This window comes from Amborella trichopoda, chromosome 6, assembly GCF_054954075.1.
Source record: "Amborella trichopoda isolate Santa Cruz 75 chromosome 6, AtrichopodaSantaCruz75HAP2 v2.0, whole genome shotgun sequence".
Classification (NCBI taxonomy): domain Eukaryota; kingdom Viridiplantae; phylum Streptophyta; class Magnoliopsida; order Amborellales; family Amborellaceae; genus Amborella; species Amborella trichopoda.
The window spans coordinates 49242509-49268064 of NC_142341.1; the positions used below are offsets into that span (position 1 = coordinate 49242509).

At 36.0% G+C, this 25556-nt stretch overlaps 1 protein-coding gene across 2 annotated transcripts; it reads left to right on the forward strand.

Annotated features, from left to right (window-relative positions):
- Positions 1-9816: 9816 nt before the first annotated feature.
- On the forward strand, positions 9817-20487 carry LOC18441865 (26S proteasome non-ATPase regulatory subunit 6). Of its 2 annotated transcripts, none has more exons than XR_016057091.1 (8): positions 9817-10078; positions 10201-10315; positions 17922-18012; positions 18106-18251; positions 18359-18578; positions 18652-18770; positions 18961-19129; positions 19989-20487. XR_016057091.1 is itself a non-coding variant. In XM_006852090.4 (8 exons), exons 1-8 carry the CDS (start codon positions 9943-9945, stop codon positions 20161-20163), a joined length of 1161 nt encoding a protein of 386 aa, XP_006852152.2. In that variant the 5' UTR covers positions 9817-9942; the 3' UTR covers positions 20164-20487. The 2 variants fall into 2 exon arrangements, 1 of the variants encoding a protein (XP_006852152.2); XM_006852090.4 differs by having other exon boundaries at positions 18662-18770.
- Positions 20488-25556: the final 5069 nt, after the last annotated feature.

Sequence of the window (25556 nt, forward strand, 5' to 3'; positions counted from 1 at the left end):
AATAATCCATTCTTTTTAAAAATAAAATGAAATAATTATTTCTGCTTATTATCATGAATTTTAGGCGCGATAAATTTTATGCGCACGTGACCTCATTATCTTGAAAAATAATCTTTTTGATAAAAATTGTGAAATTTTATCTATGTTAGAAATTTTGAATGCTGTAAATTAGAAAAATAAATTTATTTATTTTTCTTGTTTAGTGTTAGAAATAAATGTGATATTTCTGCTTTTAGTAAAAAAGATAAATTGTGATATTTTCTTCTATTGTTTTGAATATTTAGACATTGAAAAATTCATGTGCAAATGACTGCCTTATTATTTAAAAATTGACATTTTTGCAATTGATTATAATATTGTTGTGAAATGTTTATTTGTGGATTGATATCCCATAAATTGCGATAATTCTGTATTCTTGAATTTCTGTAAGAGTTTTTCTATACATATTAAATTGGCAATTATGCTAGAATGCCTTCACAAACTGCTACCTTTCTAAATTTGAGCCCAAAATATTTGATTGGTTATTTTTGAAATATTATCGAGAGTGACTGTTATTAATGGTTTAAGTGAAATTCATATTAATGGTTTCAGTGATATGTTGAGTACATGATATTGCTGCTTCCAAATGTTTAAAGAGATTTAGAAATAATTTAAATATGCAAGTGGACTCATCCGGTACGCCGGTGAGGTATAAGTGGACCTATCTGGAACGCCGGTAGGGATTAAGTGGACTCATCCGGTACGCCGGTGAGGTATAAGTGGACCTGCATGGATTAAGTGGACCTATCTGGGACGCCGATAGGGATTAAGTGGACCCATCAGGACGCTGATGGGGTATATAGGTGACCTACTTGGGACGCCAGTAGGGTATTTTGTGAAATCCTTTGAAGTATGTAATGCCGTTAAAAGTGTTATAAGCATTTCAATTACTCGGATTATACTTAATTATGCATTTATTGAAAGTGAAACTGTTGATACATTTCTGTTAATAGATCTCATTTTGGAAAATATTGATATCTTTCAATCATGATTATTTTTAGGATTATGATGATCACTTACTGAGTAGCCAAACTCATCAAACTATGGTAAACATTTTTCAGGATAACTGCGGATTCATTTTGAGTGCTAGTCAAGATCAACCTTGGAAGATACTGTTGTTGTGCTAGCTTTCTTTATTTACTTTGTAAGACCTCGCCACTGTAAATTTGTCCTATCAATAGATGTATATATGTTTTGTCTGTCACATCTCAGGAATAACAGTATTGTAAATTCTTGGGGTGTGACAATTATGGTATCTGAGCAATAGGTTTAAGATCCTTAGGAAATTTTAAAAGAATGTACTTAAAATCACATTTATTGTGTGTACATACCGGGATAAAGTCAAGATCCAGAATAGCTGAAGCCAATATGGAAGGAATTCATAAAGCCTTGGAAAATATGGTTGCTCTAATGCAACATCAGATGGAAAACAACAATCCACCCAGGCAGTTAGTTACAGGAAATGGTGGGAGTAATATCGAACAATTTAAGAAATTAAACCCACCTTCTTTTAAGGGTGCTGTAAACCCATTGGAAGCCGAGGGATGGATTATGCAATTGGAAAAAATATTCGAGGTTATGGAATGTCCTGATGATAGGAAGGTGGCCTTGGCAATTTTTATGTTAGAAGGTGAGGCACAACACTGGTGGCGAATGGCAAAAAGAGTATTGGTCAAAGAAAATAAAACCTTGACTTGGGAAGTATTTCTAGAGGCATTTAATGAAAAGTATTTCCCAGATTTTATTCGAGACCAAAATGAAATGAAATTTCTAGAATTAATCCAAGGAAATAGGACAGTAGCACAGTACGAGGCCAAGTTTACTGAATTAGCCAGGTTTGCACCACATATGATTAACAATGAGGCAAGAAAGGTGAAGAAATTTGAAAGGGGTCTCAGGCCAGCTATTAGAAGCAGAATATCAGTCTTGAAATTAAGAACTTATGCTGAAATAGTGGATCGTGCCCAAATTGTCGAAAAAGATTTTGAAGATTACCAAAAGACGAAAAATCAGAACAGTCATGTTAGACCTACATCATCTAATCGACAACAGTTTGAAAGGCCAAACAAGAAGGCAAGGCCCTCACCATTTCAAAACCCAATAGAACCATGTAGAAAATGTGCGAAAAATCATGGATCAAGCCCTTGTTATTGGAATACCGGAGCCTGTTTTAAATGTGGAAAATTGGGACACCAGATTAAACAATGTCCTAGCTTACATACACAACAGCTTCCAAAGCAGGGAGAGATAGCTCCAAAGCCTCAGATGAAGGGAAGAGTATTTATGATTACCGAGCAAGACGCTCAGGCCTCAAAATCAGTGATCCAAGGTACTCTTACTATCTTCCAAAAAGTAGCTCATCTTTTGATTGATCCTGGATCTACTCATTCATTTGTGTCACAACACTTTGCATGCCACTTAAAGGTAGAACTAGAACAATTAGAATACATTCTAGAGGTAGCCACACCGATAGAAGATTCAATTAACACCAATATAATATACAAATCATGTGTAATAAAGATAGAAGAAAATGAACTGTTGGTTGATTTAATACTCCTGAAAATTCAAGATTTTGATGTAATCTTAGGCATGGATTGGCTTTCTGTATACCATGCAAGTATTGATCGTTATAAGAAAATTGTTACCTTTAGTATTCCGAATCAACCAGTATTTTACTTCAATGGTGTCAAAGAAGACTCCCCATCATATTTAATCTCTTGTATTCGAGCTAATCGCCTCCTTCGAAAAGGATGTCAAGGCTTTCTTGCCTATATCAAAGAAGATCGGAAGGAAGAAATAAATTTGGATACCACTCCGGTTATCCAATAATTTCCCGACTTTTTTCCTGAAGAGTTGCCAGGATTACCGCCGGACAGGGAAATTGAATTCTCCATTGAATTAGTGCCAGGGGTAGCACCAATTTCTAAGGCACCTTACAGAATGGCTCCTGCAGAACTTAAAGAACTGAAACAACAATTGGAAGAATTATTAGATAAAGGTTTTATCAAGCCCAGTGTGTCACCTTGGGGTGCTCCAGTACTGTTTGTCAAAAAGAGAGATGGGACTATGAGATTGTGTATTGATTATAGACAGTTGAACCAAGTGACAGTGAAAAATAAGTATCCATTACCTAGAATTGATGATTTATTTGATCAATTACAAGGATCACAAGTGTTTTAAAAAATTGATCTTAGATCTGGATACCATCAGCTTAAGATTAAAAGTGAAGATGTGCTCAAGACAGCTTTCAGAACAAGGTATGGCCATTATGAATTTTTAGTCATGCCTTTTGGATTAACCAATGCACCAGCTGCATTTATGGATTTGATGAATCGGATCTTTAAGCCCTTTTTGGATAAATTTATTGTGGTATTCATCGATGATATTTTAATTTATTCCAAGAATCAGAAGGAACATGAGCAGCATGTAAGAATGGTATTGCAAATATTAAGAGAGAAGAAATTGTATGCCAAACTTAGTAAATGTGAATTTTGGCTTGAACAAGTGACATTTTTAGGACATGTCATATCAAAAGAAGGTCTATCACTTGATCCTTCAAAGGTTGAAGCCGTTGTTAATTGGAAACAACCAAGCAATGTGATTGAAGTTCGAAGCTTTTTGGGATTGGCAAGATATTACAGAAAATTTGTAGAAGGATTTTCTCGAATCGCAACCCCATTGACTCGATTGACACAGAAAAATGTCAAATTTGAATGGACAAGTGAATGTGAGGAGAGTTTTCAAGAACTAAAAATTCGGTTAACTTCAGCACCTATTTTAACTATTCCTGAGGGGAGTGGGGGATTTGTGATTTATAGTGATGCTTCACATAAAAGTTTGGGCTGTGTATTAATGCAATATGGGAAAGTAGTGGCATATGCATCCAGACAGTTGAAAGAATATGAGAAAAAATATCCAATTCATGATTTGGAGCTAGCCGCAATAGTATTCGCTTTGAAAATATGAAGGCATTATCTATATGGTGAGCAATTCGTAATATACACGGATTATAAGAGTTTGAAATACCTTTTCTCTCAGAAGGATTTAAATATGCGGCAGATAAGATGGATGGATTTCTTAAAAGATTATGATTGTACAATCCATTATCATTCAGGAAAAGCTAACGTTGTGGCCGACGCTCTAAGTAGAAAATCTACGGGAGTCTTAGCTCATCTAATGATCCAAGAAATGCGATTGTTAGAGGAAATAGTGGATTGGCATCCAACTTCGTCCATTAATGGTGTGGTAAGTATGATTGCCAACATTAAGGCGGAACCCCAATTAATCCAACAGATTCGATTGGCATAAAAGAAAGACCCTCAGCTTATAACAATTATAGAAGAGGTGAAGCAAGGAAAGAGAGATGAATTCTCTATATGTAGTGAGGATTTGCTAAGATTTGAAGGTCGGGTTTGTGTCCCGAATGATGAGAGTGTAAGGAAAGCTATCTTAGAAGAAGCACATCATTCTCGTTATACAATACATCCCGGGAGTATTAAAATGTATCAAGACCTGAAGAAAACCTTTTGGTGGAATAATATGAAAAAAGAGGTAGCACTATTTGTGTCTAAATGCCTAACATGCCAGCAAGTAAAAGCTGAACATCAAAGGCCCGCTGGGTTGTTGCAGCCTTTACCGGTGCCAGAATGGAAATGAGAGCACATCTCTATGGATTTTGTCTCTGGCTTGCCTAGAACAAATTCGGGACATGATAGCATTTGGGTCATTGTGGACCGGTTAACCAAAGCTGCCTACTTTCTACCGATTCGCACGACGTACACTTTGGATCGACTGGCTCAGCTGTACATTAAGGAAATAGTGCGGTTGCATGGAGTTCCTGTCAGTATTGTATCGGACAGGGATACTCGGTTTACTTCTAAATTTTGGGCTAGACTACAGTCAGCCATGGGGACGAGACTCACCTTTAGTACTGCCTTTCACTCCCAAACTGATGGACAATCGGAGAGGACCATCCAAACCTTGAAAGATATGCTGAGGGCCTGTATTATTGACCTTACAGGAAGCTGGGATGACCATTTACCCCTGATTGAGTTTGCTTATAATAATAGCTTCCAAGCCAGTATTCAAATGGCACCATATGAAGCCCTGTATGGAAGGAAATGCGGGTCACCCATATGTTGGGACGAGGTTGGTGAAAGAAAGCTTTTGGGGCCCGAAATTGTCCATATAACCACAGATAAAATAACATTAATTCGTGAAAGGCTTAAGACAGCTCAGTGTCGGCAAAAGAGTTATGTCGATAACCGAAAGAGAGATCATGAATTTGAAGAAGGTGATCGAGTTTTCCTAAAAAACTCACCAATAAAGGGTATTATGAGATTCGGCAAGAAAAGAAAGTTGAGCCCATGTTACATCGGACCATTTGAAATCCTGGAAAGAATCGGAGGTGTCGCTTATAGACTTGCCTTACCACCCGAATTGGGAAATGTCCATAATGTCTTTCATGTATCTTCACTACGAAAATATCAGCCCGACCCGTCCCATATCTTAAAATATGAACCTTTACCGATCAGGAAGGACCTATCCTTCATTGAGCAGCCAATTTTGATACTGGATAGAAGGGTGCAAGTGTTGCGTAACAAGGAGATTCCTTTGGTTCGTGTATTATGGCAGTACCATTCAAGAGAAGAGTCGACTTGGGAACGAGAAGACGAAATCAGAGAAAAATACCCCTATCTTTTTCAGTAATCAGGTACACAAATTTAGAGGACTAAATTTCTTTAAGGGGGGAAGAATGTAACAATCCTAAAATTTCAAAAAAAAAAAAAGAGGAGAAAAGATGCTTTTAAATAGGTGATGGTCTGATTGAGTATGATGGTCCTTGGGGACCATCACTATTTTTAAAGTTTTTTACTTGGTTTAAACTTTTGCTGCTGCTTTTGTTTGCAGCCTTTGCAGTTGCTGCTTGCTGCTGGCCACGTCCTTTAGCGGACGTGGTTTTCGTATGTTAAAAGCAGACGCTTAACGCGACACCTCAGGTATGAGGTAGAGCGTAATAAAATATTATAATAATACGTTATAAGAATTTAAATAGGGGAGGTGAGCACTCCCACCCTAGAAAATTTTGAGATCTCTCTCTCTTTGGTCGAAACACAGTGAACTCCTCTCTCGAACCGAATTTTTATCGGAAGCTCCCTCTCAAACATTTGTGGGTAAGTGACATCGTCTTTCTGAAAAATAGTCCATTTTTAATAAATAGTGATATTTCCGTCTAGGATCTTTATTTTATCAGTTTTGTGTGTAAGTGACCTCATTGTCTCGAAAAATAATCCATTCTTTTTAAAAATAAAATGAAATAATTATTTCTGCTTATTATCATGAATTTTAGGCGCGATAAATTTTATGCGCACGTGACCTCATTATCTTGAAAAAAAATCTTTTTGATAAAAATTGTGAAATTTTATCTATGTTAGAAATTTTGAATGCTGTAAATTAGAAAAATAAATTTATTTATTTTTCTTGTTTATTGTTAGAAATAAATGTGATATTTTTTTTTTTAGTAAAAAAGATAAATTGTGATATTTCCTTCTACTGTTTTGAATATTCAGACATTGAAAAATTCATGTGCAAATGACTGCCTTATTATTTAAAAATTGACATTTTTGCAATTGATTATAATATTGTTGTGAAATGTTTATTTGTGGATTGATATCCCATAAATTGCGATAATTCCGTATTCTTGAATTTCTGTAAGAGTTTTTCTATACATATTAAATTGGCAATTATGCTAGAATGCCTTCACAAACTGCTACCTTTCTAAATTTGAGCCCAAAATATTTGATTGGTTATTTTTGAAATATTATAGAGAGTGACTGTTATTAATGGTTTAAGTGAAATTCATATTAATGGTTTCAGTGATATGTTGAGTACATGATATTGCTGCTTCCAAATGTTTAAAGAGATTTAGAAATAATTTAAGTATGCAAGTGGACTCATCCGGTACGCCGGTGAGGTATAAGTGGACCTATCTGGGACGCCGGTAGGGATTAAGTAGACTCATCCGGTACGCCGGTGAGGTATAAGTGGACCTGCATGGATTAAGTGGACCTATCTGGGACGCCGATAGGGATTAAGTGGACCCATCAGGACGCTGATGGGGTATATAGGTGACCTACTTGGGACGCCAGTAGGGTATTTTGTGAAATCCTTTGAAGTATGTACTGCCGTTAAAAGTGTTATAAGCATTTCAATTACCCGGATTATACTTAATTATGCATTTATTGAAAGTGAGACTGTTGATACATTTATGTTAATAGATCTCATTTTGGAAAATATTGATATCTTTCAATCATGATTATTTTAGGATTATGATGATCACTTACTGAGTAGCCAAACTCATCAAACTATGGTAAACATTTTTCAAGATAACTGCGGATTCATTTTGAGTGCTAGTCAAGATCAACCTTGGAAGATACTGTTGTTGTGCTAGCTTTCTTTATTTATTTTGTAAGACCTCGCCACTGTAAATTTGTCCTATCAATATATGTATATATGTTTTGTCTGTCACATCTCAGGAATAACAGTATTGTAAATTCTTGAGGTGTGACAGGTTATGCATATAAATTTTTAAAAATATAATACTTAGATTGCATGTTTAGGAGCACAAGACATTTCAATTATTTGACCTACCTAAGAGATCCTAGCCAAATGATTGAGCACCCTTATTTAATTGGGTACCCAACTTGTCAACGAGGCCATTTTCAATAATTTTAAGATACCTTTTAAGGAGTTCAGTTAAATTTTAAAAATTGAACATATTGAGAAATCTATCAAAATATCTATAGAGATGCACTATTTAACATTTACACATTTTAAAATATTCCAATCGGTGATCATGTGGCCTTTGATGGCAACTTTGGAATTAAATCAACCATCTTATTAATGGAAAAGGGCTAGGGGCCCAATTCCCACTTATTTACCCAAAAAGAAAAAAAGTCAATTTATATGGTAAAATGTTCCAAAGTTCATCTTTCATCGATATTTTGATTAATTTATCATGTATTTTTTAGAAGGTAACCAGGGCAAATGAAAATTAAAAAAGTGTTATAATGTTAGTGGATATCTTTTAGGCTCTTAAAAAGTCCGTCATGATTGGTTGAAATCCAGTTATGCCGATCCCAAGTCTTGATAAAGGAGGAGGGTTATGTTAGGTAGGGCATCCACCATAAAATTTTGCCACATCTTTTATGAACCCTGAACCTGTTAGTGACTTCTGATCTGATTGATGATATGACCCTTGATAGAGTAGAATAACAGGACAAGATTTGTGTAGATGACCCTAAATACTGGATTAAGGTTCATCCGACGATGATGATGATCTTTTAAGCTCTTTGAAAATTGATCAAAATACTCATAGAAAATGAACTATTATTCCACCTTTTTGCAACTATTCCAACTCATGTTTATTTTTTTTTTATAGGTATTTTAAAATTAAATAAAGATTATATATTAACTAAGAAGGGGTTCATGCTTATTCTTTTGACAAGTGTATTTTTCTCTTCCTTTTTTATCATTTTATTTTAAGTAATTCCTACATTTTCATTAATTCTTTTATTTAATGACACCCTTAATCTATATTGTGAAGTTACTTCAAAAATATTAAAAACATCATCAAATATAATTACAATTATATAATTATCTAACATTAATGGTAAACTACTTTGTAAAATATATTTAAGTTTATATGTGTAATGTATACACATATATATTATTGTGATATCTATTGTAGTATTAATGTTTAGCAATGATTACTCTTTTTCTTCACTCCTTTCATTCTACTTTAACAAAATTAGATTTTGTATGCGTGTTTCAATTATTAGATTTTATTATCATTAATTATTGTATTAGATGAAATTTGATTTTATGCAGTGCATGGGCTATTTAGTAGTATATATTATAAATTATTGATCTCTTGGGGTAATGCGATAAATTTCCCTGGATTCTTTAACTACTAATTCGTAAGAAAGTCCAAAATGATTTTTCCACAAAAGTGTATTCTCCAACTACTTTTTTTTCATTATGGGAAAAGTTTGTATAGAGCCTAGGCTCTAAACAATCAAATTAAAACCTAACTCAAAAAATTTCTCTAGAAGAGGTTGTTTTGATACTCAAATATCCTCAAATTGATCATCTCGACATCAAGATGCATGGGCTTTGAGAAAAAAATGGATTTAAGTTTTGGAGATATCTTGTAATGCATCTTTGGACCATCAATTTTTAAGTTATTCAAGTTTTCATGGATTGCTCGATCTACACTATTTTTTAAACTTTAAATTTTATAATTAAAAATAAAAATATAATTTAAGGCTATTACAAAATTTTTCAATAATAAAATCATATTTCTCGATACTATTTGAAGGTGGGCTCTAATTCGATTGTTTAGAGCCCCTTATACAAACCCCTAATAAAGAACGATGTGGTTTCTATGCAGCCAAGCTCGCATATGTAGAAATGCGGGCCTTTTAATAAATCTATTTTTGAGATAGATTTTAAGATTTAATTTTTAAGATCATGTAATCTCAAACATGGAGATCATAAATATTAAAAACAAAAAAAATTTTAAAAATTAAAAATGATAGTTATAGTAAGAAAACATATGGACCGCTAGTTTACATTGTTTTTAAATGGAACACTTGCTAGCATCCATCTTTAAAAAACGTATGCTTTGCACTTTTTCTGGACCGCATATGTAGAAATGCGGTCCAGACCGCATTAAACAAGTTTGCTTAAAGATCGGAGCAAGCATTGTACATACCTATTGGCGGGGAACCGGGAAGAAGGGATTTATCGAGCGAGAGAGAGACAGAGGGTGGCAGTTTCAGAGAGAGAGAGGGCCTACTTTGTGAGGCTTATTCGTGTTGCCTTTAGAGAGAGAAAGAGAATATGGAGGGAGAAGAAGGGAAGCAGCATCCTCACCTTGTACTAGCACACAAGTTATTTCTCTTGCGCCATCAAGATGTGCCCGATATCGAGAAAGTTAGACTCAAAGAAGAGGTCCTTGCTTCTCTTGTAGCAGATGGTAAATCCTCTCTCTTTCTCTTTCTTAAAAACCCTAGTTTTTCAATTCCTTTGTTGATACCTGTGTAAATGTGCTATTTGATTCATGCATTGTCTGATTTTCTTCTCTCTCTGTGATTTCAGATATGGCGCTGCTTTATGAGTCCCTCTCTGTTGAATTGGGTTGGGAGATGGATCATGGGATCTTGGCCACCATGAGATCTAAGATTGATGAAGAACTCAAGAAACTTGATGAAAGGTGAGCATTGCTCAATTTCTCCTTGTCTGATGCCCCCCCCTCTCGCTCTCGTCTTTTTGTAATTTGAAGTGAAACCCTTGTTACTTTGATTGATTGTATGTAAAATAGATTTGGGTGTCACTTCTTTTTCAATCTTTTTTTTTAATTAACTTTTTGCGAGGGACTGATTCATATCTCGCCATTGTGAAGTCTAGGTTTTATTTGTGTCTCTACAAGGATATTTTGTTTTGTATTATTCTGATAGTGAAATGGTTGCGCAATATTGTGCTACTTTTTTGGTTTTTTGAAATATATCGCGATACCTTTTTCCCCCCTCTTTTGTGACGAGTGATGTTGCTTTAATCTAAATTCATGGATATGGTGGACTTGTTACATATCATTATAGCGGAGCGTATGAACTTGGATGATGGTTTTAGAATATACTTGTTCACAGATCTATACAAATTCCAGTGTCAAGGTTAGATACCTTGATTTCCATAAATTGCTTGTTGGCATAGAATGAAAACCAGTTTATGTTTTCTTTTTTTTTTTATGTGTAAAAGTGACTGTATTAATAGATAATAGGCATATGCAACTTTTGACACTGAAAGCAGAATGGGTTAGAACTGTAAAAATGGAGATCAAAGAAACAAAGCAAAATCCCCATAACAACATAATGGGGCGACAACCATGAAATCGCGTAAAATCGCAAGCACTAATTATGTAGCATTAGATACAAAATTGTGGGAGGTTGCCCCTCTTGGCAAAAGTAACCAGCAGCAAAATTTCTTTCCCTCCATACATACTTGAAAACAACCATAAGTGAGTTAGTGGTGTTAAATATTTGGTCCAAGATTAGCTCTAGTTCCTGCGGGGCGGAGGAAATCGGGAACATTGGCTAAAGGAGAACTCCTATGCTGTAGATGGTCCTGAGTTAGGACCTCTGTTGTTCACTGTGATCCAGCAAAAGGCCTTAATTTTTAAGGGAGTACGGGGAACTCAGGCTTTACTAGCAAGAGTGGAGGGTATAGAACTCTGTTTTGCACGGTATAGAGAATGCTAGAAGGAACCGACTAAGAAGATCAAGTGGATCTTACAAAACCAATTTATGTTTGATGGTTTAAAAGCTAGTGCTTGAGATCAAGGGCTTATCTGAGAAACACCAGCTGAGATTTTTAGGAAAAAAAAAAAGTTATGTTAGTCTATTCTTTAAAAGGTTACAAAAGTAATTTAAAAAAATCCCCTTACTGGTGCAGCGGGGCTTTGAAGGGAGAGATAGACTCAGGGTTTCTGGATGTTTTGAATTTGTGTGCATGCTAAACATATATAAATGCAACATGAATAACCCACATGCAACATGAATACACATACCACTTATACATCTCTTCTACATTTGACTCTGTGAACAACAACCGTTAATACAAAAAAAAATGAAAAAAGAGATTTGGATGTTAATCAGAGTTGAGGCTTAACAATGGACGCACTTTCTTCTTTCTCTCACCTCACTCTTTCCCCTTCTTCTTACTCTAGTTTCACACCCCTCATCTCCACCAACACTCCTCTCTCCATTCCCTCCTCCTTAACCCTCTCAGTCTCTACCTGACCACTTGCCACTCTCCTTTCATTTGTCTTCCCTGAATACCTTGAAATCCATATTTCTTCCCCCTTTTCTCACCTCTGATTCTCTCTTCCCTCCTATACTATTTCTCTTTTTTTCCAGGGCCTTTCTCTGGATGATGGGCAATCTGCCCAGCACAGCTATTTCTTCTCGCTACCTTCTCCTTTTCTGTTTTCACCTCCTTCTTCTTCTTCCCTAACTTTGGGAACCCTTTTCTCTGAGCACCTGGCTTGTGGGCTGCTTTATTATCATACCATGTGAATTTTGTTTCATGGGCGATTGTTTTTGCTATCTTATATTTTTTGTGCCTTTCTCCTTCCTCTTCTGGCCTTGGGATTTTACTTTTGTACTCTGAGCCCCCAACAGAGTTTCCTTTTTACAATCAAAAGTTAACCTTCTCTTCAAAAAACAACGGGCGGAACTTCTTGAGGGCAATGTGTGTGAAATTCTCTACTAGATACAGATCATTTAGTAACTATCAGAAAAGAGAAGTGAAAATGAAGTACAAGTCTGTTTAGAACAATGCATTCCAAAATTCTCTCTGCTCCTCCCTACCCCCTCCACGCCCCCAAACACAAAAAAAAAAAAACCACTTTGCCCAAGTTTTTTGAACTGTCATAGATTATCAAGTATCCGTCCAACAAGTATGTTGCTATATCAAATGGGTTGGTAGGCTCGCTGCCAAATAAGTGTGTCAACAGATCGCCTCTCCTCAACTTATGGCATCAACCCAAGGCCTATGTGCTTAGGCTTCTTTTCCTGGTCCTTTTGAGCGGTTCAAGTCGTTCAGTTTGAAAGCTCTCTGTATCCTGGTATACTTTTACATCCTTACATAAATGAAAGTATAACATAATTAACAATAGGAAAAGGTGGTACCAAATTCTCATTTATCCTTCCTTCTATGCTTGATTTATTGATTATTGTTGTCGTAGTATTCAAGGAGTACCTGTTTTGGAAATTTTCCTTTGCCATTCATTGCTTCAAATGAAATTCTTGTTGCTGATTTGATTAAGCTTTTTACAAGCTAGATGGAAAGGATTGCAAAGGTGAAACTTCTGCTTGTTTCAGTGAAGGTTGGTAAATGGCAAAACGCAATTCTAGAGGGTTCCGTCTTTATGTATTACTTTGGTAAAAAAAGAAGTGATGACATTGCTAACTGACTTAGGCAGTGACATTTGAGAACCACAGTAGTACACTTGTATGGAGCCAAGAACAAATGAAGCAATAAGAGCAAAGTTTCACGCAAAAATAGAAGCGACAAAGAGCAAAGTTTAATAAATAAGGTATACATGATTTTGTTTGTGAGGAGTGCATTTTGAATACTCTTTCTAAGCTCTTCTATCTCCTTCAAGTGCTCCCTACAGCAACTCTGTGGATCAATGGAATGCTATGCACAGTACTGTTTTTATCTCAACAAAGTGTACTTATTCCAAAGTTATAGCAATACTGAGCTAGAAAAAATTGGAAAGACATTGACGAGAAGATGATTTCTGGTATCGTTAACAATCTAATTATTGTGGTCTCTAGACAAATTTTGAAAAAACTATTATTGTTAAGAATGATATCTTAACTTTGGAGATTTTTGGTATACAATCCTTTGGCTATTGAAATATAGGCCAAAATTGCATTATCGACTATCAATATGATTTGGCTATATGTTGGTAAAGTTAGTTTGCCACTTTCATTGTGTCATTCTGTCACACTTATTTGTTTATTATCCTATCTATAAAAACCTAGTCCTTAGATTTTCTCTTTTAGGCATAGAAGGGTGACCTACTCAAGAAAGGAGGTTCATGGGAAAAGGACTAAGTGGTTGTGACTACCTTGTGGCAGTTGATTTATATATTTAACATCGTTAATGTATACAATGAGACCATTTACTTTTGATACAAGGAGGTTACAATCATCATTGACAGTTAGATTTGATATCAGGTGGTTGAGGATGTGTCTTTGTTTGGGCACAAAGTCCAATAAAAATTTCTTGAATGTTGTGATACACTTTCATCTATTGGATTTCACATCCAATAGCTAAAAGTGATTGTGACCTCCTTGTGTAAAAATAAATGGTCTCATAGTATACATTCCCTTTAACGTATGACATTCCCCTACATATTAATATTAAGAAAAATATAAAAGGCCTTAATGATGAATTGATTCCTTCATTTAATTTAGTTGATGAAACTGTTACTAAGCATGCATTGAATTAAAGACTTTTCATTTTAGATTATTGGACGGCTACTCCCTTGGAATAAATATGCTCCAATACATGTGGAAAGGTGAACTGTATGAAGAGTGAGGCATTTATAATCAAGAGTGTGATATATTCTGATCCAGTGATAATACATTTTGTGCAAAGGACCTTCCTATCTGATAGAAATGGATCCCTTGATTTTGAACAGATCTTACCAAGGATCATAAATCCTAAGTGAATTGATTGAATACCTGAACTCAAAGGAAGCTATTGATGGTACAGGAATTATGTGCATGGAGAAAAAACTTTGCATGTCAATCTGTGACTTACAAAAGTCAACTCCGCTCAGATTGTGAGTAAGTAGCTTGCCCTATATTTTGGAAGACTCAAAGCCACTTGTGTGACTCACACTGTAAATGAGTAACTCTACTAAGTCTTCGTAAGACTTAGTCGAATGGCCATTGTTGCAATGCAACTTTAATGAATTGTCCAGGTTGTGATCCTTGCACCTGACTTGTCAATATGGGTCAAAGTTGGACATGAGTCGGAAAAGTTGCATGAGTCAACTAGGCTCGTCAGTGGGTGAGTTCTAGAATTAAAACTCAGTATGTGTTTTGAGTTTTTCTTACCAGATAATGTTTATGTTGATTTGACTGTTGGATGGTTTCTTCCAACGTGATAGTGTTTATATGCAAATCTCGAAAAGAAAATTTGAGATTTTCCCTTTCAAATTTGTATGCAAACTAAGAAAACCTTATTAGTGAATATATTGACCTTTAAATGAGGAATATTTGAAAGGGGATCAATTTTACGACCTTTCCATTGTAAATTACCAGCTGCACTGGCTAGATCTCACCTAAGACCTCAATAAAATTATTTTTATTTGTATTTTTCTTATAAAAATTGAAATAAGACAAGTCTAAGAAGATAAAACCATTAAAAGCGTAAAAGAGAGCAAAATAATTAAACAAAAGAGAGGGGTGAGAGCTTACCAAATTGGGGTCACAAGTTTAGCACCTGACGTTGGGGCTGGATCTAAGTTCAAAAAGTCGGTTGCCCAATCGCCTAGGTGGCTGGGAGGCCTCACCATCCCGCACTGGGACTATGGGGCCAAGTGCGGGAAAATTTGCTGACTCTGTTTGTCCCCAGCAGTCTATTGCCATGAGAGAGATATGGACATAGTGGAGAGAGAGAGGAATGTGCATTGAGGAGTTTTATGACGAGTGCTGTCAATGGAGAGAGGGAGGGAAGCCATGTGGACAAAAGCAGTATGGTGTCATACAACGTCTCACAAGAATACTCTCTAGAGTGTTTGCTTGTAGCACTTTTATTTTAAAAAATGAAGTTCAAATAATTTAAAGAGAAAAGGAAAAGAAAAGGAAGGGCCTTACTTTGAAATGACTGACTTGTTAATGTAAAGGTGATGGAATTACATACATCCTTTCTCCAAAAGATTTTATTTATTTATTTATTTTTATGTATATATATTAACCCCCACCTTTTAAATGTGCAGACCAGGCGGTTGGGACCCCCCATGGCCCTTGGCCGCCCCTGTCTTCTTGAACATGAGGCTGGATCAAATTAGTGGAATTTGTATGTCAGCCTTCTCCAACTTAAAAGAGAAACTTTAATTGAGCTAGAATCTTGAAGAATCGAAGATTGGAAGGAAAATTTAAGGTTGAATTGATAAAAACCTGGAATCCTAGGTTTAATACTGAATTTAGGATTTTCTTGGTAATTGGAGTTAATTAGGCGTACGGGGACCTAAACTAGGTTTTTGGGAACCTAGGGATGAGCTAGGGTTTGCTGGAACTGAGAGAGGGCTTTTGGAAACTAAGCGAACTGAACTGGCTTTCTTGGTCTCTCCTCTCTAAACTTGATAGCACGGGTATTTCTAGTTCATGATGGGCCAATATTGGGATCAAATCACCTTAAATTTATCCAAATGCGATAGCACGCACTTTTAGAAGCTCCTAGATGAAATTTGGCACTGTTTGTGCCCCACTCCCTGGTATTCACGTTATGTGCAGTGTATGGCCTGGTATGTGTTATGCTGGAGGATACTGTGTTATAACAGTGCAGGCAGGGTTATGTTTTATTATTTTTGCAATTTGTAGTGTTTTTGCCTTATCTCTCTATCAGAAAATCAAAATTACATGATTCTTGGACAGTTGGAAAGCTTATGAAATGCCCTTCATTTTGACAAAGTTCTTACTATTTAAGTGCAAAGTGGCCAATTTGGAATTCCAATTGCAAGAGGATTGACTCACATCCTTCTCTTTGGCATCCTGCAAGATTGTTTTCCAGATCTTCAGTAGCACTTGGATAACTTTGGATGTGTGATGCTTATCCGAAAAGTGTGATTTGAGAATTTTGCACCATCTCCTATGTTAAATTTTCAATAGAACATCCGATTCAAATGATTTCTGATCTGTTGGAAAACTCTTGGAGTCCTCTCCCTAATTCAACCTATTTTTAACATGAATTGAGAAAGTTACAAAATTTCGACCATACAATTCAAGGTTCGGATTAGGATTTTGGTGCTGTTTCAAGGTTATTTTTGTCCAAAGCAGAGCTAAAGTTGGGGCCGTGGCACGTCACGTGCCATAGAGAGCACATTATGTGCCATGGGGAGCATCTCTATCATGGTATAGGTTGGTGTGGACCAAACTCGAAATATAGGATTTCTTTGGTATGTGGACCATTTCTCTCAAATTGTGTATTTGAATTGAGCGATTCTTGAAGAGTTTGGAAGCCTATGGGACATTGATTCACAAAGCGGTCCAACCAGCTCCTAGGCAGCCGTGTAGGCGGGCTACAAGGGCCTCACCGCACTACCCAGGCCTGGGTGGACCATCTAGGGGGGCTGTCCTTGGGTGCCTGTCTAGTATCCCATGGGGCGCCTAGGGGACTGCGCCCGCCTAGGTGCAAAAATACCCATTGGGTGGGGCATTTTTTTTTGGGTTACAAAAAATGTATGAATATGCATTTTTTATAAAAAATCTGGACCTAAAACAAGATTACTGGACACCTCTTGCCCCCTCTTGAACCTGGGTGGCCTAGACCCCTCCGGGAGCCTAGGTGCTGCCTGCCATTTTTTGGAACTGCTATGAGATTTCCTATGTTTTAGGAAGGAAATTAGCCTAAGGGTCATTTTCAAGGTTTCTAGGGTGTCAGACTAGTATCGGCAATTCCTTCAAAGGTGCTGCATAAAAATGGGTCTAGGATGGCCAGGGTAAGGTATTTCCTAGGTTTTGCATCCTAAACATCTTTGAAATTCGACTGCCAAAATGGGGTAACTACTGGTAGCATTGTTGTATGAATTGGGTGAAGAGCGAGGTTCAATTTCCATTTTAGAATTGTTTTAAAAATTCTTGCCACAAGAATTTGATAAACTGGCTGCAATTTTCCAAGTTAACTGTTTGACTTAGCCAGTGAATCTGAATTTGAGTTTTTAAATCGCTCATGTCAAATACAAAGATCACTTACTTCAGTTACACTTATTCAAGGTGATCAAATTTGCAATTGACAAAATGTTAAAGATTCTTAACTTGTTCATGGTTACTCCACATAGTTTACATATTGAAGTAGATTGGTTTTGCAACATGAGTTTCTTCTTGATATTCTATAACAAGATTGGATATGATGATTGTTTTTTCAATTGGATTGCTGGTGATTGTAGACTATGTTGCTTGTACTGCATATTCTTCTGTCCATATTGGATAATTACTTACATTGGATCATGTTATAAATCTACTTCTCGTGTTATCTTTTCTCAACTTGCATAAAGCTGCAGCATTTACCCTGTGCTTGTGCAGAATTGCTGATGCCGAAGAGAATCTGGGTGAAAGTGAAGTGCGAGAAGCTCATCTAGCTAAGTCCCTCTGTTACATTCGCATCAGTGACAAAGTATTGCCTCTCTCAGTTTTACTTGAGCTAGCTATTTCTCTCAAATTTACACCTTTTTAAGCCTATTCTTACCTAAATTTTGGCCTGCCTCAGGAGAGGGCACTTGAGCAACTCAAAGTGACAGAAGGGAAAACAGTTGCTGTTGGTCAAAAGATGGATCTAGTCTTCTACACGTTACAGCTGGGATTCTTTTATATGGATTTTGACCTTATTTCCAAAAGCATTGATAAGGCAAAGAGGTAGGTGTATTTTGAATATTTTCACAAATTTTCAGATTGTTTAATTTTCTGAGTAAGTGCTAAAGGTTACCAAGACTTATTTTTTTCCTTTGTTTCTGAATGGCCAGCCTATTTGAGGAGGGAGGTGACTGGGAGAGGAAAAATCGGTTGAAGGTGTATGAAGGTCTGTACTGCTTGTCTACAAGGAATTTCAAGAAAGCAGCAAGCCTTTTCTTGGATTCAATCTCAACCTTCACAACATATGAACTTTTCCCTTACGACACTTTCATTTTTTACACTGCCCTCACCAGCATCATATCCTTGGATAGAGTTTCTCTCAAGCAAAAGGTATGTGCTCTTCAGTTGATTATTTTTTGTTTTCCTTCATAGAAAAATGTTTTCTGAAATTGTAATAATTTAGAATATGGCAGGTAGTGGATGCACCAGAAGTTTTGGCAGTGATTGGCAAAATTCCTTACCTTTCTGAGTTTCTTAATTCGCTTTACGAATGCCAGTACAAATCATTCTTTTCAGCATTTGGTACGTAGCATCATTTATGAAGACCATTTGTTGTGATATTAGTTGGTGTAGAGCTTCTGATAACTAGCCTAGTGCTCCTGTATGAGAAGGCATGGAGAAGGGAAGGAATTCAACCTGGAGATATGCAGGAGTTATAATGCTTAGATTATAATCATGTGGGTCATATCTTAACACTGTAAATCCTTTTCAGCTGGTTTGACGGAGCGAATAAAACTGGACCGATATCTGCAGCCACACTTCCGGTATTACATGAGGGAGGTGCGCGCTGTGGTTTATTCCCAGTTCTTGGAATCATACAAGAGTATAACAATGGAAGCTATGGCCAAGGAATTCGGAGTAACCGTGGACTTCATTGATGTGTAAGTGTTTACTCATTCATGGCGGTTTAGTACTAGAGATAAAATAAAAGGTTCTTAAAAACATAGAAGGCTTCATGGACTAAAGATATAGTTAATATTAAAAACAAAAAAAAAGGGAAGCTTCATGGACCAACGTTTCCATGATAGTTGCAAATTGGACAAAGAAGGATGGAAGCTTTTGTGAAACAATATAAATGCTTACAATCGAAAGTTAAATTGTCAAAAAGAAAAGGGGGAGGCTTGAATGAGCTGCCCCCCCTTATACTATACAAATAAGTCACACCTCCAAATTTTGCTGGAAGATGTAGCTTTATTGTGAAAATCCTTATGATGGCGTGAAAATCCTTATTATGGCGTGAAAATCCATGTTCAACTTTAATTATGAAATTTAAAATTTCAAAAAAAATAGTGCAAATCGAGTAGATCTATAAACACTTGAAAATAATAAAAATATACAGTCCAAATGACTTTCTATAAGATACATTACTTTTAAAACTTGAAGTTCTTTCTTTGATTTTCATAATATCCATACATCTCAAGGTTGATACGATGAATTATAAGGTTTTTCAACTTCGGAACACTCATTTTCTACTAGATTTTTGAGGTGTACTTTACTTTTGTAGCATGTTGTTGCAACCTTCTATAAACTTTTTCCAAAAGAAAATTAAACAAAAATATACATGTGAGAATTCAAAAGGTTGTGGTATCTGTGAACTAGGTTCTATGATGATGTTGTCTTTTTAAATGTGTAATATGAATAATACGGAAAGAAAGGTATTCAATTACTAATTATCATGATAGAGAGAACTTGCTCCCTTTGAATGTGCTTATCCCCAGTTGTGTTTTGCTTCTATTTCAGGGAACTTTCACGGTTCATAGCTGCTGGAAAACTCCACTGCAAGATTGACAAAGTGGCTGGAGTTTTGGAAACAAACAGGCCGGACGCAAAGAATGCCCTTTATCAGGCAACCATCAAGCAAGGAGACTTCCTGCTCAACAGGATTCAAAAGCTCTCTCGAGTGATTGACCTTTAGGTTTCTATGCTGTTTTGTTTGTTCTACTTGTTTAGATGCTGGTTTTTGTTTTATTTGTCACACGATGAAAGCGCAAGGCTGAGGAGGCTGGAGAGCTTCTTGGGTTTTGAAATCGTACTCGTATTATTGCTCAAGTTTGTATCTTATGGGGTCAATGACCAGTCAGAAGCCTCGAGTCTCATTTTCAATCCTCTGAAGCAAGAAAGAATAGGTTATTGTTGAGGTTAACTTTCTCAAAAAGAAAGAATAGGTTATTGTTGTTCTTTCAATCCATGCGTTAGTGTAGGTTTTGGATTTGAATATATTCTAGAGGATTTTGGCAAAGATTGAACCATTGTTTACAGGAATCTTTTTTTTTTGTTTTTCAAATTTTTTTTTTGGGTGGTTTGTTGGGATCAGCCGTTTAGGATGGCCTTAATGGAATGGGAAGAAAGGAAGACTTGCTTGGTCAATATCAAATGGTGATGGACTTTGACTGGAGGAGCAACACTCGAACCGTCTATTGTTGTCATTGGACAGTTGTTTTCGTATTATACTGTTTGAAGTGGAACGTTACAATGCTACTGTGTTATGCATATTTATAGAAAAAGTTATGACATTAGGATGTTAAGATGATTAACAAATTTAGAAAAGGATTGTCCACAAATAGATTATTTATCTTTTGTACATGGAGGTCATAATCATTTTTACCTTTTAAATTTCAAAATGGGTAGTTGTAATGGTGTCATTAAATAGACTGTTTAAAAAAAAAAAAGTTTGTTTTTAGATTTTGTGATTTATCTCAAGCCATTCAATTTGACATTTAATGAGTGAGAATAATTGTGGTTTTTATATACAAAAGATAAATGAATTTTTTGTAGGAAATTCAAAAATGTTTTTAGCTTATTTCGAAGAATTGACTATGCTTTAATAGAAGGAAAAAGTTGTATAAGGCTCTAACTTATAAAAATAAGGTTGCATTATTTCAAATTTTTAGTTAAGACGGTGTAAATTTGACACTATTTTGAAAGACATGTCAGATTTTGATATTATCTTAAAAGATATATTTTTTTAGGTAAATATCTTAAATGATATATTTACACTAGCTATAATGAACATGGTAGAAAATTGCAAGCTTCTATAAGGTTATGCTTTATATAAACCATACCTTATATCGAAGCCTTTAGTCACAATTATATGTTTTATCAATAACCTTTTTTAAAGGTTAATCATATTATCAAATTGATAGTTGTTTGTTGTGAAAAACTTCTATTCACAATAATAAATATAAATTCTAATTATTCATAGTTAAAAATATATATAGGAAACCTTGTAAGTGATGAGTTTTAAACAAATTTCATTTGTACATCTAAAAAATGATTATTATATATCTTTTTTTGACAAATATTACTACTTTTGTTAAAACTACGAAAATGCAATTACATCATTAGAGATAACAAGAGAAGGTAAAAGAGTGGCCCCTGTAGACAACTCATCAGCAATCAAGTTAGCTTTGTGGTAAACATGATTATAGGAAACCGTGATTAGTGCGGCCAGATCTATAATGCGTAACCACATAGGACGAAGTTCCCAAGGGATCCATTGCTCCTTATTGCACCACTTAGCAACATTTAGAGTGTTCCCTTCAATCCAACAAGTATCCCCACAATTTCTTTCCTTAAAGTTCTTCAGATCATAATAGAGCGCACATATCTCAATGTAGTTTGCAGCAGCACAACCAATTGGTCTTGCATATGAAAAAATGGTGTTGCCAGAACAATCCTTTACCACTCCGTCAATGGCAGCCCTTCCCGGATTACCAAGCAAACTGCCATCAAATTGAGTTTTAAAGTACCAAATGAGGGGGCCACCCAACTAATTTTAGGTCAACCACTATTGGTACCAAGGAGAAAGAGATTGCCCAAGTTGGCCATCACATCAATTTTGGAAATTCTCCAACCAACTTTAGAGACAGATAGCCGGGACCAGATAGATAATTTGATTGAATGAATCAAACAATCTAATGAAAGCAAATTGCCTTCAAAAGTCCGCCTGTTTCTTTCTTTCCAAACCTCCCAAAGGATCATCCCTTTCGCAATACACCACAAAGCTTTGCCTACCTTTGGTAAATGTGGTCAAGGCAATTGGGTAACAACCGCATCAACTCCCAAGGGTAGAGCCAAACTAGTATTGACCAACCTAAACAACCAATACCAAATTTGGCTCGTAAACGGGCTATGCATCAACAAATGCGCAACGGATGCCCCAACAGCTTTACATAAAAGGCAAACATTTGGTAGAATTTTACCTCTTTTAACCATATTGCCAATAATTAAGATTTTATTCAAAGCGACCAGTCAGATAAACACTTGCACTTTATGGGGTATGGGTCATTTCCAAACAGCAGCAATCTGAGGGTAGGACCATCTCCACCGATCATGAAAGAGAAGCTTATAACATGACTTAACCGTGAAAATTCCGTCGTTTTCAATTGCCCAAACCTTTTCATCTTTCGTATCTACTGCCACATATGCTTTAGCAAGAGTTTCCATCATCGCACACCACTGTGAAAATAAATTGTCGTTAAGCCTGAAATACATCAATGGAAGATTCCATTATAATGAATCTCCTCTTCTCTCAACCATCTGACACACCTTAGCACTGGGGTGTAAAGCAATAGCGAATAAATCAAGGAAAAGGGACTTGAGGGTATATTTACCAACCTACGTATGATGCCAAAAAGAAACCTCATTCCCACTCTCAACCGACCATCTAAAGTAACCTGCATATTCCTCCACATCTGAAAAGTCTCCTTTCTAATACCTCAACCAAGCCAAATATCCAACCTACCCAAACCATACTTAGCAAGGAGTACTTGATACCAAAGTTGATATCTGAAGTGAAGGCTCCTCTACCACTACTTACAAAGCAGAGCTTGATTCACCAATCTTATGTTTTTAATGCTTAAACCGCCCTCCTTCTTCGGGGTACACACCCTGTCCCACCTTAGTAAGTGAAATCTGCGATGAGGACCATCAAAACCCCAAAGGAAATCTCTCATCATTTTATCAATCTTTCTAGCAACTATAGCTGGCATATTGATTAAGGACATTTGATAAACTGAAAGATTGGCCAGGCATGAGCTTAGAACTGTGACCATGCCACCAAGAGATAAATACTTTGGTTTACCAAGATCAAGCTTACATTGAACTCTTTCCAACACGCTATCCCATACTGCTGTTGGTAGATGTGAGTCTGAAGTGCGTAAGCCAAGATAAAGGAGAGGAAAAGATCCCACATTGCACCCCATAACATTTGCGAGGTAAGCAATCTCAGCCTCAGTACAATTGAGACCCAATATTGAAGATTTGTGAAAGCTCACTTTAAAACCAATCGTGACTTCACAAATTTCCAGGAAGTTTGCAATGTCTTTAACCTGCACCGGGTCCGCATCACAGAAAATGAGGGTGTCATCTTCATATTGTAGATGTGAAATTCTCAATCCCGAATTTGCAAATGTAAAACCCGAAGAATGCCAATCCCTCTCCACATTACTCAACATCAAGCTGAAACATTCCGCATAAATAGTAAATAAAAAGGTAAAAGGGGATCCCCTTGACAAAAACCTCTGGAAACTTGAAATAATCCGATCGGGCTACCTTTAAAAGGGACTGAGAAATTGGTAGAGGACAAACACCCAAGCATCTAGCTTCTCCATCTAGAGCCAAACCCTATACATTTTACGATTTCTAAATAGGAAATACATACAACAACACTACTTAATCTTAATAGAGGGAGAACACAATCATTAAACATATACAAAATTATATAATTGGGGATGTGTCATTAACTGAGCATAAAGTCCAAAACAAAATTTCTCAAATGTTGTGACACTTCAATATGTCAGATTTCATATTTAATAGGTAAGAATGATCGTGACCTTGTCGTAAAAGTGAATTGTTTAATAGTGTTATATAATCCCAAATAAATGTTATCAAACATATTACTAATATTTTATGGTGTGTTTGGGTAGACTATTGGGCACTTTTAGTTCTAGGTTTTTTAACACTCTATCTCGGATTTATTTCACAACATCTACTCTCCGACACCAAATATTTGGGAAAAAGCTCTGATAATGATGATGTCCTTGTCTTCTCAGAAATTCCCCTCATTTAAGAGCAATGCAAATAAACTCCTATATCCATTTAACAACCTCAACAGAAAGTACCAGTTTTGCTTTAAATCACATATAATGCTAGTAAATAATACCTTTAGACGAAACGATAAAGCACGCCCTTCCATATGCATTGTCAATTCCCTATATATTGCTCTTAATTTGCGTTGTTCAGATTTACAGCTATTGCGTTGTCAATCCTTGTAGATTGCTCTTAATTTGCCTTGTTCAGATTTACAACTATTTTTAGTCAAGCAGCACGTTTCTTTTCAAATTCAAATTCCTAATTTTGCTTAATATTGCTTTCATTTCTTTTCAAATTCAAATTGTTAATTTTACTTATTATTGCATTCTTTTGATTATCAGGAAAACATTTTATCATGATAATAACGATAATCGGGTAGATTGATTTTTACTAAGATAAAAAGTTATTATCAAAGTAAAATTTGTCATGATAAATTACAGATAAAATAAATTTATTAGAGATAATCATCACAAAACCTACCTATTTCACTCACCTCCAAGTAAGGGTGGCATTGGACCCGAACCCGATGGGTATACCCGACCCTGGACTGAGTATGGGTCCAAAATTGAACCTGGCGGGTCCAGGTCCAACATTTCCGAATTAATAAAAATACATTAGAATATATTTAAATGCATGGATATTTTAATTTTTGGGTCGGGCCTAGTCAGGTCCAAGTCCGGGTCCTACATTATATTTTCGGGTCCAAGTCTGTCCAGACTCGACCTGACCCCACCCGTTGCTTTAAGTTTTATTCACTAGCAATAAGGAGTTTCACCTCCATCCAAAGTGAAGGAAAGTGGTAATTCAATGGTGCGAAATGAAAATGGAATAGTCACCCTTAATTAGAAAGCAAATCCTCCCAGTGCTATAGAAGAATGTCAAGTAAAATAGCATTCACAATGAATCAAGATTCAAAGACAAGAACTCTTTGGAACTTAATTTATTGGCAGTACCATTTGGATTCTATCATATTTAAGTAGCATAGCCATAAGAACAAATGATTCACAGCAATTTTCTTAAAGAAACGAGAAACAAAAGACCTTCAGGCAAACTAAACAAAAAATTGCATTAACAATTCTGCAACCGATATTCTATGCCGATTCAAACAGATAGAGAAAGAGAAGGAATTAGGGCAACAAAATTAGGCTCACTCTCTTAGCTTAATAAATGAGGCGAAAGAGCAGCAAAAATTAGGGTTTTAATCCCAGGTTCCCA

What these genes read in the sequence shown, in the direction of transcription:
- LOC18441865 (XM_006852090.4), top strand. Translation starts at nt 9,943, where the DNA reads ATGGAGGGAGAAGAAGGGAAGCAGCATCCTCACCTTGTACTAGCACAC. An exon ending in TGCTTCTCTTGTAGCAGATG is followed by an intron (nt 10,079 to 10,200) that starts GTAAATCCTCTC and finishes CTGTGATTTCAG; the next exon opens with ATATGGCGCTGCTTTATGAG. An exon ending in ATCATTCTTTTCAGCATTTG is followed by an intron (nt 18,771 to 18,960) that starts GTACGTAGCATC and finishes AATCCTTTTCAG; the next exon opens with CTGGTTTGACGGAGCGAATA.